Genomic DNA, 17,276 nt, shown 5'->3' on the forward strand with positions numbered 1-17,276 from the left:
TTCACTTTACATTGGACAGTTCATATCGTTAGTATTGACAACCAAATTAACTTGAACTCTATTTGGATCAACAATTAAATCCTCTGACTGTACCCTATACCTACTAACGGCTGGCAGTCAGCTCTGATTATTATACCTTAAGTAATAAATTAATATTTAATATATCTTATGTCCTCGATCGAACCTTATGCTTTCCCATCATATTAATCAGCATATGCGAAGCTTAACTTATATGTTTTTATTTAACAGAAACGTAGATACAATTACAAAAAACAAGATACTAATAATCTGCCAATATAACAGACTACATAGTAAATAAACTTGTACTATAACGTAAACATGCCAATTTAACAATGCGTTACGTATATAATAACCAGTCTGCCTTCAAAGACTAGTTCGTTACAAGGCAAAGATGAAATCCTCCAGTGGCATTACCTACATATTTACGAGTAAATACTACGAGTACGTATGATTCAACTTACTTAGGTATCAATCTTGATGATAGGGAATTTACGACGTAGGGCTGTTTTTCCGTGTTTATTTCATACTCGTATGAAAAGTTATAGACCGATCTATTTAGAATTGTTTAGAAGATCTTTTAGATTTATATAAGTACCAGACGAAAACGCGTATTAGAGAAATTAACCTAAAAAAAAAGACTAACCGACTTACCTATAATGTATGCACTAGTAACTTAGATATGTTTGAAGTCGGTGCTAAGCCAAATCTTAGCATCAACACACTGTCGAACTGAATACCGTCCGAAAAGGTTAATTTTATTTTTCCATTTTTAGTTTTATATTTTTGTTATGAGTGACGTAGCATTCTTCGAGACTCATTCCTGTCTGGCCAAACAGTCATGTCACTAAACAGTTTTGCGCTTCGGGTACGTTTCAAGTTTCAAGGTCTGGATCTGGATCCATCAAGATTTGAGGAGTTCCCTCAATTTCTCATGGAACCCATCATCAGAACTGGACCTTGATACAAATAAATAGTAATAATGTTCCTTTAAAACCTTACTTGCTTAACAAACATAACAAAAAGACAAGAAGAGTTACGTTCTGGGTTCTGGTCATCATCAGCAGTTCCACTTCATAAAACCGGCCAAGTGCGAGTCGGACTCGCGTTCCAAGGGTTCCGTACATTACACAATTAAAACAATGTATTTTTTACGGAAAACGTGAGTGAAATGTCTGTAAAAAACCCGTAGGGGTCGGATCAAACACTAAGTAATTAAGTCCGACTCACGCTTGACTGCTAATTTCTATTAGGTTTTCCTGTAATATATATTTTAGGCCCAGTAGTTTTGGAGATTGGGGGGGAGGGGAATGGTCATTTTTTGCCTATTTTCTTGAATAACTTTTAAACTGTTTATCCGAAAATTACAAAAAAATATATATATTTGAGATTCTCACAATAAGCTCTTTTATTTGACATGTAACACGATATAGTTTGAAAAACTTTATTTTTAATTTTCTCATTTATCCCTCAAAAGAGGCCCCCACGTTTAAAATTAATTTGTTTACGTTACATGTCCGTCTTTGGGTCACAAACTTACATATGTATACACAATTTCAACTTAATTGGTCTAGTAGTTTCGGAGAAAATAGGCTGTGACAGACGGACAGACAGACAGACGCACGAGTGATCCTATAAGGGTTCCGTTTTTTCCTTTTGAGGTACGGAACCCTAAAAATGGCACTTTAATGCAAATGCTTGGTTTGTTAATGAAAATACAAAAATCGCTATCCTATTTGCCTATAAGATTTGAGAATTTCCTCAATTCCTCAAGGATCTGACCATCAGTCATCAGAAAATTAAACCAACTTAGAACTGTAGGTAAACTTTCAAACAAAATCTGTTTCAAACAAAACCAAATCGTTTTAGAAATGGCGTATTTCTCAGGTATCATTTTTTTTTTTTGGTGCACCAACAACTGTTTACACTGGCACAGGAAGAAAAAATACATGCAAGCACTTTCAGTGATATTCTAAGAGCAACAATCACTTAAAGGTAAACAACATGCATTTGATACAGGAATGCAATATACAATATGTAATCATACATATAGTGCACTGCCTTATGGGAATATTATAGTTCAGATCCGAAAACCGCTTTCAACTTTTAGTATGTTAATGGGCGTGGTACTGGGTCTCCAAAACTGCCGGGAGATAGCGGCGCCGGCCATCTACTTCAGCGGAATGACGTCATCAATATGACTCCCGCCTCGGTGCGAATATTTCATATTGCACCGAAACTATGCATTGCACATACACGTATGGGACCCCATAATTAGGACTATTCTTTGCATAATATGAGCTCATTAAGGTAGAATTGTTGGCACGCTTTAGTTTTTTTGGTACAACTTCCACAGTTTTTATCGGAAATTAAAAATTAAAGCTGTCACGTATAGTTGAATAACTGGTTTCTATTATATTATACGCAACATTGTTATAATGTTTTTAGTGTAGTTATAAAATATATATACATGAACTTTTTTCATAAAAAGTGTTTTTTCTTTGTTTGTAACTCTTAAAATATACATTGTTTTTATAAATAATGTATCAACGAATCATAATATATTTAATAAACTTTCGTCTGATGTAGCACACGTGTATATATGACTCATGGTATAGTTATAATTTAGATTTTGCAAATTTCGGCAGCGGTCACACGTATAACGCCATTATTTATCACTCAGGCACTATAGAGATTGTCTCCCAGCAGTTTTATGTTCCTTTTTATATTGCTAATAACATACTAGAAGCTTATGCGGATTATCCTGAAAATGACCAATTTCGATTTTTTTAACTTTAATGCATTTGTTCTAGCAAATACCTACATTTTGATGCATAATTTTCACATTTTTGGTCTGATTTTGATTATTTTGATGTCAGTGTATGGCTTGAGACATCAGCTTTAATTTTGTAGTACATTGCTTTAACGTCCGACTTTTGGTTTGGTTGAAAAATCCAAATAATCGATTTTTTTTTCATCATTTTGATTTATTTTTAAATTTCTCTTAAACTATTGCATATTTTGGTACATAGTGTATTAGTGAAATATATAATATTTTATTGGCTTTCGTTTAATGTGTGTCAATAACAATTGTGAAAATAACACGTGTATGTGCAATGCATAGTTTGGGTTCAAAATGCAATATTCGCAACGAGACGGGAGTTATTTTGATGACGTCATTCCGCTGAAGTTGATGGCTGGCGCCGCTGTCTCCTGGCAGTTTTGGAGACCCAGTATCATGCCCAACAACATACTAAAATTTGGTAGCGGTTTCCGGATCTGTACTATCTCTTCGACCGTTTCCCATAAGGCATAGTACTAATACAAAAAAGTCGGTTAACAATACGATCACATTGATAGGAGGTTACCAATTTTTTATGCCAATGAAAAAAATCTTACAAAAACCGGCCAAGTGCGTGTCGGACTCGCGTTCTAAGGGTTCCGTACATTTTTAGGTGAAACGTGAGTGTAATGTCTTTAAAAAACCCGTAGGGGTCGGATCAAAACCTAAGTAATTAAGTCCGATTCACGCTTGACTGCATATTCCTAATAGGTTTTCCTGTGATCTATAGGCAAAGGTCTATTTTGTGTATTTTTCTCGACATTTTTGACCCAGTAGTTTCGGAGATAAAGGGGGGGGGGGGTGGTCATTTTTTGCCTATTTTCTTGAATAACTTCTAAACTGTATATATAAAAATAAAAAAAAGATTTCATTTAATATGTAACACGATATAGTTTGAAAAACTTTATTTTTAATTTTCTCATTTACCCCCCAAAAGTGGCCCCCGTGTTCAAAATTCATTTGTTTACGTCACATGTCCGTCTTTGGGTCACAAACTTACATATGTATACCAAATTTCAACTTAATTAGTCCAGTAGTTTCGGAGAAAATAGGCTGACAGACGGACAGACAGACAGAGTGATCCTATAAGTTCCGTTATTTTCCTTTTGAGGAACGGAACCCTAAAAACGCAAAAACGTCGTACTAACAAAAGTTAACAATGACATAATTACTAGGTATATTAAAATAGAGGTGACGTTACGTCAGCTGGGCAATGTTGAGCTAGCAAATAGGCAACCCACGACGTTCAAATGTAACATTTACATTAACGTAGCACCGACTTATTTAACGTGGCTCAGCCCACACTGCTTGAAACGTACTTACTGGTTTGCAGGTGCCAGCGTGCATATGTAAACGATCGATTTGCCATTGCAAAAAAAAAAATCATTTAAGTATAAATAAAAAACCGGCCAAGTGCGAGTCGGACTCGCGCACGAAGGGTTCCGTACCAATACGGAAAAAACAGCACAAAAAATCACGTTTGTTGTATGGGAGCCCCATTTAAATATTTATATTATTCTGTTTTTAGTATTTGTTGTTATAGCGGCAACAGAAATACATCATCTGTGAAAATTTCAACTGTCTAGCTATCACGGTTCATGAGATACAGCCTGGTGACAGACAGACAGACAGACGGACAGACGGACAGCGGAGTCTTAGTAATAGGGTCCCGTTTTTACCCTTTGGGTACGGAACCCTAAAAAAGAGTGCAACTTTGATTTCCGAAAACTGCTACTGCTGTATATTAGTTATCTAGGTTTTAATTTTCCGGACTCGTGTCCAAAAATGTCGTTATTATTTAGACAGTCCTAGCCTATGTCGGCACGGCACGGCAGGAGGTCCCGGGTTCGAAATTCGAATCCTGGTAAGCGCATTAAATAGTGTGTTTGTAAAATCTGTTTGTTCCTGAGTTATGGATGTTTTCTATGTAAGTATATTAAGTATTTATAATTGTATTATTTATTCAAATACCCCCAACACAAGTCTTATTGACCCTACTGTGGGACTACGTCGATCTGCGTAAAATTGTCCTACAATATTTATGTCCTATTATGTACCACTTTTCACTGTAATCTGTCTTGTCCAAAAGCATCGCTCTTCGAGTTTTGGTTCTTTAGATTTTATAAGCACCAATGTATGTTTATAAAATATTATGCTATATAATATGATAAACGATATCTTTTAAAATGTACGTTGCACGGGTCTACCTATATATATCATTTTTGTACAACAATATTCACGCGCGAAGTTTGTCCAAGGATATTTTCCCCTCAATAGCTCGGAAAGCCATCTTTTATCCTTTAAAACAAGCGGGGAAAATCAACTATTTGACCTTGGATGGACCGTGTTTAAGTAGCTATTGACAGATAACAAAACGTAAAACGCTCATAATAATTGTTCGTTCGATATTAATTATCATTAAATAAATGGTTTGAGAATTTAATAAAAAATACCAAATTTAGCTTTATTTAATGATGTTAAGGTGGTTCGACTAGGTTACCCAAAGCTTAAACCCCGCTAGATGGCGTCACTTTCGCAAATTTTCAGGTTTTATTTTTTTGTGGAATAGTGTTGGTATCTGTATACTTAAAAGTATGTTTAGCGCACTCTTTACATAAATATTGAACTATTATAATAAACATTGAATACTTCATTAGTGCAAAAAACACTTTTAAAGTCGATAGAGTGTTTCTGTCATGCTATTTCCTACTATTACTCACACATGCAAACAGTGTTTCCGTGATGCTTATAGTAGACAATTTCATGCAGTGTAAGTATGCTGCAATGGCGTTGCGGTATGTTCGTGGAAATACGTGCAAGAGGATTCGGGTTCGAGACTGGTACGTCAGGGGTACTTTTTTTGTCCTTTTTGTGTTATCTTATGTTTCTTATACCTTTTATTCTTCGAATTCTTGTCCGATTCCGATATAACCGAAATATATTTCAGTGATATCGGAAACGGCTCTAACGATTTCGATGAAATTTGCTGTAAGGGGTTCGATCTAGCTAGGTCTTATCTCTGGGAAAACGAGCGTTTTTGAGTTTTTACTTATGTTTCCTTTTTCTCCCAGATATTCAGTATTATTAATAAATTAGTTTATAACGTTTTATAAAAATATGTGACGTTTTGAACTAAAAGGTACCACATTGTCGGTTGTCGATTAGGTTGATTTCATTTTGAAGCTTTATGAAAATATGACAACAATAAGTAGGTACCCGTTTGGTTGAAAACGCCACATATATTGAAAACCTGACTTTCACAAATCTCACCTTTTTGGGTTCTTCCAACTCAGAAAGGATGGAGAATACTGACGATTCTTAGTAGCACTAGCCCAAGGAAGTCCAGGTTTGTAAGTGTCAGGTATCAGTTTTTTTTTAAAGCGCTAAATATAGTTCTACAAGTAAAGCAATCCCTAACTGCCCAGCCTCTATAGGTATAGTATTTTTCGAACTGGAAGGGTACGATGATAGATTTCATCTCCATACAATTTATAACCTAATAATGCCAAATGTTGCAAAATTATATTGAATTGAGATCTATCATCGTACCCTTGCAGTTTGAAATATTTATTTACGATACAAGTGCGGAAAAGAGAAAATTCGAAACGAGTGGCGACAGATTAAAACACGACCGCAGAGAGTGTTTTAAATCGACACGAGTTGCGAATTACCTATTCGCACGTGTATCGTACAACGTTTTACAGTACATATGGCCCTTTAAACTTTCGACATATGCATGAAAAGTGCTCTTTACGCACTAGGGCGAGAAAGTTGCACCATATGTACTGTAAAATACTTTTTAGTACATATGGTGCTACATATACGTTACCGCCCTAGTGCGATAATTAGTACAATACGTGCATATGTCGAAAATGTAAAGGGCCATAATTATGTACTGTAAAACGTTGTACAATACACGTGCGAAAAGGTAATTCGCAACTCGTGTCGATTAAAACACTTCCTTCGGTCGTGTTTCAATTTATCGCCACTCGTTGCCAATTTCCTACTTTTCGCACTTGTATCGTAATGTACTAATAATGAAGTAGTAATTGTAAAATAAAATTAAAACTTTTTTTATATATTTTTTTTTGGATTCAAGTAGGTACAGTGAGTAACAACATTGCATGGCCTTCTAATTATAACTATTATAGAAAACGGGATATTTATCATGTTTATTTATATTATTTATTTCTCGATATTTTGGCCGGTCTTGCAAGACCAGTCGTTGTGGAGATCCCTGGGGAGGCCTATGTCCAGCAGTGGATGTCTTGTTGGTGTAGATGGATTCACACAACAAATGAAATAACATTTTTTCATATTTGTTATCCGTAGTTGTCCCTGTACCTGAAAGAAAAATAATATCATGATAGCACAAAATCTCTAATGTTATAGGAAGAAAGATGATGCAACAATATGGATTCTAATAAAGTTATCATTTACTTACCTAGTAATAATTGTGTTTTTCATTCATAGACAAAATTCCATAATTTTCATCCCCAGGAAATGTTTTATTTTACTTTATTGCAGTGAGGATGTCCTGATTTTTTCTGGCTAATGAAGGAAAACATTTTATTTCCAAGAATGCCTCTTCATTTTGCACAATACCTAAAAAAACCTAGAGTTAGTGACACATTGACTATTCGGCAACCAAAACAGTAATAATTACATTATATAGGTATTGTTCACTGCTTATATCTACCATTACGGAAGAAGTGAGAATTATTTTCTAAAAAGATCGGCATGAGAAAATTACAATGTACAATGTACAATGAAGGAATGAGACTGTACCTACCTTACGAAACTTCACCATCATGAATTCCGCTTCAATTGAGTCTGAATTTTTCTGGATTTTCGCGGACCAGAACACCGATGATTTTTGTAACTTGATTTAGACGTTGCTATCATTTTCAATTTATACAAACAAATTGATAAGCATAGATGTAGGTATCCATGTTGATAAGTCACAATAAACATGACCCTATGTGTCAGTGTCAACACTGTCAAATAAAAATGCACTAAACATGACGGCACTGCAAATCCTGCCAGGTCGGCCAGGCAACGTCGCCAACGTCATAGAGCGGCAACGCCGCACGCAACGTATTTGTACACGACATTTGTGACACACACATACGTAAAATTGATGAAAAAATTACGTTAATTTATGTATGATTTCTGTATGAAACAAAGTTTTTCTATTAATTTAGCGCAAACGAATATTCGAAAGTAGATAAATGAGCAAATATTTGTGTAGTAATAGTGTGTAGTGCCTTAATTAAAGCAGATTGAATTTTGTATGAAAATCGAACCACCTTAAGTCATAAACCTTAAAATTCCATAAGAAACGTTTGTTTTCTAATAATGATGTTAAATATAATTCTGAACGCACAAGTTGAGTCGATGCAATTTCAAAACGCATCATTGACATTTCATACGTCAGAAATGTCAACATTGTAAACAAAATTTTTACTTTAAAACTTCTCACGTAAAAATACAGAATTTCCAGTTTTTTGTTATAATATCGTAAAAAAATGAGTGATTCCAGCAATGAAGATGATCTAACGCCTGTGGATGTTGCACTTTCCTCGCTATAGTGAGGTGAAAAGTTTTGTTTTACACACGAGTGCAAATGTATTTTACTTCTCGTGTGTTGAAACACTCGCGTGTAAAATACAACTTTGCACCCTTGTATAACAAATAACTATTTTACTGCAATCCGCGGTATTGCATCTCACTCACATACAGAAAATTATATTGAGATAAAAACGCAATAGTTATTTGTGCAACAAGAGAAGAAAGTTGGTTTTTCTTGCGAATGTTTATTTTGAGTCCTGAGAAAGCGAAAGAATCTATAATTGAATCACGAGCGAAGCAAGTGATTCTAAGTTAGAATCTTGAGCGTAGCGAGGGACTCAAAAACGCGAGATGTAAAATAACTGCTCTCGTGTTGCACACATCATTTTTCACCTCAGTAGTGAGAACATATTAAAGGTTAAAATGTATTTCGATTTACACAGAATAATAGACAAAAAAAAAGTAATAAAAGTATGAAGTGGCAGTTCATGGCCTTCACTATATTAAAAAGCTACTTGCTAAAGTTGCACTTTCTTCACTCCCTGGAGTGAGGAAAATCGCACTTTCCTCACTCCAGGGAGTGACGAAAGTAGGCTTGTTCGAGCTGCTGAGATGAAAAATATTTTTCAACACACTTGCTCAAAACGACGTTTTTATTCCACCGATTTTTGGCTCATAATCCGTTATGAGCCAAAAATCTGCTCAAAAGCAATCAATTAAAGAAGGCTCCGGCCTTCTTTAATTGGTCGGACTGGCGGGCACCAGCGCGCCTGACCGCTATTTTGTGTATTTTTTTCAAAATTTTAGACCCAGTAGTTTTGGAGATAAAGGGGGGGGGGGGATTTTTTGGGATGGTCATTTTTTGCATATTTTCTTGGATAACTTCTAGTGTTTATCCTAAAATTATAAAAAAATATATTTGAGATTCTCACAATGAGCTCTTTCATTTGATATGTAATACGATATAGTGTGAAAAACTTTATTTTTTAATTTTATCATTTACTCCCCAAAAGTGGCCCCCCGTGTTGAAAATTCATTTGTTTACGTTACACACGTCTACGTATACGTCTTTGGGTCACAAACTTACATATGTATACCAAATTTCAACTTAATTGGGTCAGTAGTTTCGGAGAAAATAGGCTGTGACAGACGGACAGACAGACAGACAGACGCACGAGTGATCCTATAAGGGTTCCGTTTTTTTTCCTTTTCAGGTACGGAACCCTAAAAAATGTAAAAAAGCTAATAATATTTCTTATTTCTATCCGACGGATGGATATCAAATCGATAAAATGTTATGTTCATTCATTAATGTAATTTAAGAGATATTTTAATCTATAAATTATGTTTGGTGAGATAAAACCTCTTTGAACTAACATTTGAACCTAATAGTTGGTTAAAAAAAATTATACGTGTATCGTACAACGTTTTACAGCACATGGCCCTTTAAACTTTCGACATATGCACGAAAAGTGCTCTTTACGCACTAGTGCGAAAAAGTAGCACCATATGTACTGTAAAATAAATATTTAAGTGGGGCTCCCACACAAGAAACGTGATTTTTTGCCGTTTTTTGCGTACGGAACCCTATGTACGCGAGTCCGACTCGCACTTGGCCGGTTTTTTATTTACTTAGATTTACTAAAACTACATTAATTAAAGGAGAGCTTTTGCGCCCATTTTAATAAACTCGGTGTAGATTACAAATATTAAATGTGGTTTATGTTTCATTATTGGTTCCAATTCCATTACAAGAGTGTTTTCCATATACCTACACAAAGTGTTTTTCTTAGATTTCTTTCCATATTATGGGAATATTTTTTGGTTAAGTAAATATTAATCAATACACAATTAAACAATAATCTTCTTCTTTTTCCTGTTGAAGTTGAGTTGCTGCAACGTTACTGCTGCAACATTGACGCGAGCTGTGTCACTGTCAATTTGCTTAAAAAACGCTGCTTTCGTTTGCCGCATTACTGCCACGATTAAACCGTCCAATCTTTTTTATCAAGGAGATAGACAGTGATGTGGCCTGCGACAACGCTGCATCAGTAGCCTTGCAACTGTAATGCTGTTGCAGTCGTCACCCGAATATCACCTGAAAATTAAGCGCTTTAATAATATGAATCTGCAAAGATGTACCGTAAAACTGTATAACTTTGCCCGCTTTTTGCAGTCTTACTTTTTTTCAAGTTTGTTGGTCCATATTGCATTACTTATCTGTGGCAATAACATATTGACATACTCTTCTTTGTGTGAGTGAGCAAACCATAGTCGAAATAAGTTTCTGTACTGTAGAAAATGGGTCTTAAACTGGCGGGAAAAAAATTTTTTTTTTAAGATTGCCCACTTTTACTTACAGTCTCTTAACTCCACGATTATCAACTTTATGGTCATGACTCAAAATCTATAATCCAGAATAAACATGGCATAGTTTTGTCGTATAGGTATTAATTAAGTCACTAAGTTCAGTAATTCACCTCCAAACTTATGTGGGCAGTCATAAAAAAAAAATTGCGATTCTTCATACAAAATCCTAAATATGCTAGGGTTGTCAATTTTCACTTTTACCCAAATTCGAATTTAAACTATTGTGACTGTTGTGAGACATACTAACATTAAATCATTTTACGGTTTAGACTCGCTTGTTTTAGTTACGCAATACACGGTCGTCGTGAACGCTGCTTGCACTATTAGTGCTTGAGAAAGGAGACCTAGGCTCTCCGAAACATGTCGCGCGAGTGACTAAAACAAGTGAGTCTAAACAAAATGATTTAATGTTTTCCCAAATTATAAAGAAACAATAAAAAATCAACATAAATTTTTTTTAACTGCAAAGGAAGTATACAATAATATAAAAATTAACAAAAATATTAATTCTGATTTAAACTTTCACGATTTCTACTTTATTTTTTTGCTGGTAGTTCGAAAAGCTCGCGCGCCTAGAAGATGTTGATGTCAACTTTAGCCAGTCTTCTCCGAGACCAAGGGGACAACGCCGTCCTCGAAACGTCGGGGGTAAATTTAAAACTTATTTTACGCGATTAAGTCCCGTCGTTGTGAATAATAAAATATTAATTATTCAAAAGCACTGCCATTTTTACTAAGCATTAAAAGTAGGTAACTACAGATAACATAACAAGAAACCTTTTTAAACTGCAAAGGAAGTATAAAGTAATATAAATAAAGCGGTTGTTGCTTATATTTCCTCTTAAAAATTGCAAAATAACTTTAAACAACGTTGCATGGTACATGCCTCCTCGCAAGTCAATAATAACATACCTACTAGTGACAACCCTAACGGTAAAAATGTGCTGGGCAATGTTGTGAAAAGGGATACGTAAATACGATCACGAGATTGCCCACGATCATAATTACAAAAGTAATGCATATAACGTGTTGAAATTCCGTCTACATCGTTTCTAAGCTGCATATTATTTACAGTTAAAACTACATCCCTGTAGGACTCTCCTGAACCGATATCCCACCGAAGTTTTTTTAACTTTATTTGCCCGCCAAAAAACACGTCCTCACTTGAAGCCGGCTCACGCGTGACTGAAGTTAGGCACACGGCACACGTCAACTAATAGGCCAGTGTTGCCAGCAATATGATTAGCTTTAACCACAGGTTGAAAAGGGAGGTGTATCTGTTACTAGTTTTATGATATTTCGCTTCTACTGAAATGTGATGCGGTGGGCAAAGCTATGTTGAAAAGGCAAAGTTGTAACTTTCTACGGTATATCTAAATATATTATATCTTGTTTCAGTTGACAACGAAATTTAGTGCCAAGAACCAAAATGTATCTTAATTTATGATACATCGTATTAAGTAAGTTGGATCGAATCGAGATGGAAGGGGTGCGAGTGACGCACCAGGGTGTGCGTGCGCACTCGGCAGATGGGTCGGCCGGCCGGATCACGCAGGCGGGCCTGGCGGCGCGGAGCCCCGAGGGCACCGCTGCCAAGGGCATGCCCATCAAGGGTCATGAGGATCTCTGGGTCGAAATTCAAGCAAACACCTTTAAAAACTGGGTCAACGAAACATTAAAGCCGATGGATATAAAGGTAATTATGAGAATTCGCGTGCAGAAATCCTAGTAAGCACCTAAAACGTAAAGACGCTTTTACTTATCTAGTCCCATTATGTTTGTGGTGACAGGTAGCAGACTTAGTGGAAGATCTACGAGACGGTACAGTTTTGTGTGCGTTAGTGGAAGCGTTACAAGGCCGGCGGCTGAAAGGCTGGAGCCCGAATCCTTCCAACCAGCATCACAAATTGGATAACGTCACTACTGCTTTGCATGCCATCGAGGACGATGGTGTTAAGCTGGTTAATATAGGTTAGTACCAGTCAAAAACAAGTTGTGTAGACTCAGAGGTTTGAAAAGCCGCTACACCCCGGCGTTATCCCGATGGATATGATAAACTCTACTACTCTTTAAGACCATAAAACTTTGAAAAAAAAAACTGGCGCTCGTACTGATTTTATCTAGGAGGATATAAGCAAACGGAGTAGCCATTAACAGGCATTCCCCTCTGTCGAAAATTGTTGGCCAATGGTCATACACAATGTATGGACTGACACTGACGTTTATCTGACATGGCTATTTTGACGTTACGTATTCATTTGACGTTCCCCTCCCTCGCAAAAATTGGCACTTTTTTTTTATACCACTTTGTTGTACAGCAAATTACAAACGTGGCGGCTCCGTTTGGTTATATCCTCCTAGGATTTAAATAATCGGTTATTATGTTGCCAACCTTCTGGTAACCTTCTAGGTAACTGTCGTCCTATAACTTCTTTTGCTTAGGTCTCCGATTGACGTCTTATCTATATATGTCGCAGTCAAATTGTAAGAATCCGCCGTTTGTAAAATCCCGAAGGCAAGTTGTAAAGTCCGCATTTTGTAAAATATTTACATTATGACATTCACAGTGCCGTTTCTTATTTGCCGCGGCATTTTGGTCGAATTAGTTCTTTAATTTACTACGCACATCAAAACTATGAAAAACACTGGGGTTGTCCATCAAATCTGGAGTTTGTCGGACTTATTAAGGGCTTAGGGGGCGGGGGAGGCTTTTGGATCTGGGTGGCTCCGGCGCTGCGGAAGAGCAGCCGCCCTTCCTCCCTCGCGTGACGAAGCATGGTTACTACACTCGGCTCCGCAGCGTGGGCTTGCTGGTCGCCTTCGGCGACTAGCCTCAGCCGGCCATGGTGGTGTGCATGGTATAAAAGTTAATATAAATTTATACCTAAAACAGCAAACCATGGTCACCCTCAGACAACCATCACGTTTACGTTGACACTATGGAGCGAATTAACAATTTGCCTTCGGCAATTTGCAAACGTTTTCATTTCAAATTTGGCGACGCCCTTTGTAAACGGCGGATTCTTACAATTTTCCTGCAACATGTACACAAAAAAAAAAATGCATAATTTTCAGAAAATCACCTTTTACTAACACTTGCTCATTTGAGCCACTGTCCCAGTCTGTCTAATGTGAGACTGATTTTGTGAGCTGCCTAATTAATGGCGGCTATTTTGTTTTAGGTAATGTGGACATCGTCAACGGAAATTTGAAGCTTATTTTAGGTTTGATTTGGTCACTTATAGTGCGATACCAAATTGGACGCAGTAAATTCCCACCAAGGTGAGATCTATGTACCTAAATTATGTTTTATGCGTAAAATTAATATAGAAAAAGTGGGCAGTACCCCGAGAGGCTGAGCCAAAGCTAACTAAAAAACTTAAGTTGCGGAGGTTATGTACATCCATACCATCATAGTGAATCCAATACTGTGAGCCGAAGCTCGCCTCCCGCTTTGCGAAAATTCTCAAACTCTAGGGATTGGACAGACTAACAGGAATTAATATAGAGATTTCAACCAAGAGAGAAAGAGCAATAAATTACTTTAGCAATTCAACTTTTCAAAATTACCTTTAATTTCATAAAAAATATACATTATAATTAAAACATTTAAAACTTAGGTACACATCTAAGAAAATCAAATCAGCATTGCAATACAGCGCTGATGGGAAATGCCGCCTGCATCCTTGGTACAATGCCTCAAGGGCCTTTAGCTAGATTTAAGCTAGTTATTAATTTCGTTTACGTAGTACCACTGTATACATCTTGTATGTAAATAAAGAATATTTCGTATGTAGAAAATCAAATTAAATTATAATATTCCAAAATTAAAACTAAAGTTAAACCTAGAAATATAGAATAAAAACACAAGCTATAAAATATACTTACCTATAAAAACAAAAGCAATTACAAAGAGAATTTGTTAGTTCTAACAATTAAACTACAACATTCAATACGGCTTTCCAAACAAAGTGCTAACCAAAATGAATTGAGGATGTGGGCTCGAGTCCCACGTTCACCAGAGTAAAGGATGACTCATGTTAGACCGGGCCGTGACCGGGCCGGAGCTTCCGGCGTGCGGCGCTGACTTTTCTATGACAAGACAGGTGATCACGTGATGCTTTCCAAGCGACGAAACGACGACGACAACGAAGCGCCGGAAGCTCCGGCCCGGTCTAACGTGAGTCATCCCATGGTATAATAATACACTCCGCCTGGTACTCTCTTCCGAGTCTCGCGAACCACGTGACTGACACAAGCCTACGTCATCGTGAACCTTTTAACAGCACGTTCATCCTTTAATCATCGTTGATTTTTTCATTGTGATTGACATCTGTATATACAATTTATAGAAAGTGCTAACCAGTTTACTTTATATGCTGAAATATTGTAAAATATTGCTGATCAAATTATTATTTTGTATATACTTACAAGAAAATCGCCCAGACGGGCGATAATTGTCGAATAAAAAAAAATGCTTTTACTTATTGGTAGAATTTTTGGTTCCCCTTTTAATTAACGTCGGACCTAAATTTTAAAGCTGACAAAGTCTTTGTTTTTGTATTTAGTTCTGCAAGTTAATAATATTAAAATACGTCACTTCATGTAAGCTTTGGTTGCGAAGACGGTTGTGGAATACCCATCATAGAACACTAGATTCCCCTTCTTTTTATTATGATATTAATTTATATATTTTGTATTATTTAACGTAATAAAGTTTATTTCCCTCCCTGTAAGACCGACCTGTGTATTCCTATTTCTTTAGAAATACCCCGTCCGGTAACACCGCCGGATCCCTTCCTCCTTAGAAGGCAAGAGATCCTTTATAAAATCGTATTTTTATGCGGAATCTTAAAGGCCTCCAATTGTCTCGAAAGGAATAATATCTCTCGGCTGCGTGGGTTTCCTTGTTTATTTTTATTTGTTGTTTTGCTCTATAATAGCGAACATCATAGTACTTGCTGTGTTCTGTCTTTATTTACGTTACCTATTATTTTACCGTAGAAAATTGATGCTATCGTGGCTGCAAGCCGCTCTGCCGGAGTGCCGAGTCAACAACTTGACTACGGATTGGAACAGTGGTGTGCTGCTGTCGGCTCTTTTAGACTACTGCAAGCCTGGTATTTTCCCGCACTGGAGAGAGTTAAGTGAGTATCCAAATTTGAGGTAACTTTGAGTATAAGTAAGATTATTTAGAGGATGATACATAAATTATTTACAAGGAAAAAAATGCTAATGTTACTTTGTGTGTTCAACAACCAGACCGCCACGAAGCTGTAGAGAACTGTCGCCGCGCAATGAAATTAGCTCACCGGGAGTTCGAAGTTCCCATGGTGCTAGAGCCGGAATATTTAGCTTCACCGTGGTTGGACGAACTCTCTGGCATGACTTACTTATCTTACTTTATGAAACCAAATGGGCCCGGATATCGATCTACTTTGGATTGGGTTAATTCGCGATTGGAAAGGGGCATTACCAATTTCACCGTAAGTATTCACTTTCTATTTAGTACGTATTTTCTATATTCAACTGAACTGCTATACTGTAATACATTTTCGCATTTAAGTATAATAACTTTGTTTTTTTTTCTCAGACGGATTGGAATGACGGGCGTGTAGCGAACGAATTAGTGCGATCAATGGGGGGACCGGCCCCGCCACTGAGCCGGTTGAGACGCGACCCGACAAGGTGGGAGGAAAATAACCAACAAGCCATTGATGCAGCAGTGAAAATTGGTAATTTTATGAAATGCGCTACATATATATGGTTTATGCCGTGCGCGTTTAGGGGGCACTTTTTGAATTTCGAGCACTCGATTTCGTGTGGCTCTCTTCAATATATCTCCACTACTAGGCATTTAAATTCTACTAATAGAATAGAAAACGAGTGGTCATTACCACTAGATTCCCAATTTCTATTGATCGTAATTTTAATAACAAAACTTCCGTGAGACACAGACATATTAAATACCGCGTTTCCGCGTTTGCGTTGAGCGTTTTCGACTTAAAACACGTGAGTGACCCGTTATTAATATATTTAATATGTTCTATTGATCGTATTTTAAAAACTTGCATTTTGCCGTTTTCCACAGATTTTCGAGTGACGAAATCCAGCGCTCTAAATAAAAAAATCGGCCCCCTGGTCTATGAACATGCACACATTAAAAACATACATATAGTGCGACACAAAATAGTAGAAATAAAATAAAATATAACTAAACAATTTCCATACTAAATTGTTGCCATGTTTAAGCATTTTACGTCAGAAATGTGACAGTTACATAGGAAGTGCGCCCTCATTTATTTTCTACATTTTCTTGTCGGACTATACCATAGACGTAGTATATACAAGTAGTTATAGACGCGCCACCACACGACCGGGGGTAAGAGAAAGAATATTCATATAAAATTTGGGCAGCATAGGTTTTTTTCTGTTTTACTCTTATAAATTTCGGTATTTCGCCATTGCCTCCTAC

General features: G+C 36.6%; 1 protein-coding gene and 1 long non-coding RNA gene across 2 annotated transcripts in view; one reads left to right on the plus strand and one right to left on the minus strand.

Moving 5' to 3' along the window:
• LOC134754962 (filamin-B) overlaps window positions 1-17,276 on the plus strand; it is a 174,490-nt gene that overhangs the window by 20,811 nt on the left and 136,403 nt on the right. The window contains exons 2-7 of the mRNA XM_063691456.1: window positions 12,200-12,497; window positions 12,592-12,772; window positions 13,984-14,083; window positions 15,806-15,948; window positions 16,064-16,287; window positions 16,395-16,536. Coding sequence (XP_063547526.1) covers window positions 12,282-12,497; window positions 12,592-12,772; window positions 13,984-14,083; window positions 15,806-15,948; window positions 16,064-16,287; window positions 16,395-16,536 — 1,006 coding nt within the window. The 5' untranslated portion in view covers window positions 12,200-12,281. The remainder of the gene's footprint in view (window positions 1-12,199; window positions 12,498-12,591; window positions 12,773-13,983; window positions 14,084-15,805; window positions 15,949-16,063; window positions 16,288-16,394; window positions 16,537-17,276) is intronic.
• Window positions 1-17,276, minus strand: part of LOC134754981 (uncharacterized) — a 245,613-nt gene that overhangs the window by 15,794 nt on the left and 212,543 nt on the right. The window lies entirely within an intron of this gene.

The sequence above is a fragment of the Cydia strobilella genome, chromosome Z (assembly GCF_947568885.1).
Source record: "Cydia strobilella chromosome Z, ilCydStro3.1, whole genome shotgun sequence".
Classification (NCBI taxonomy): Eukaryota; Metazoa; Arthropoda; class Insecta; order Lepidoptera; family Tortricidae; genus Cydia; species Cydia strobilella.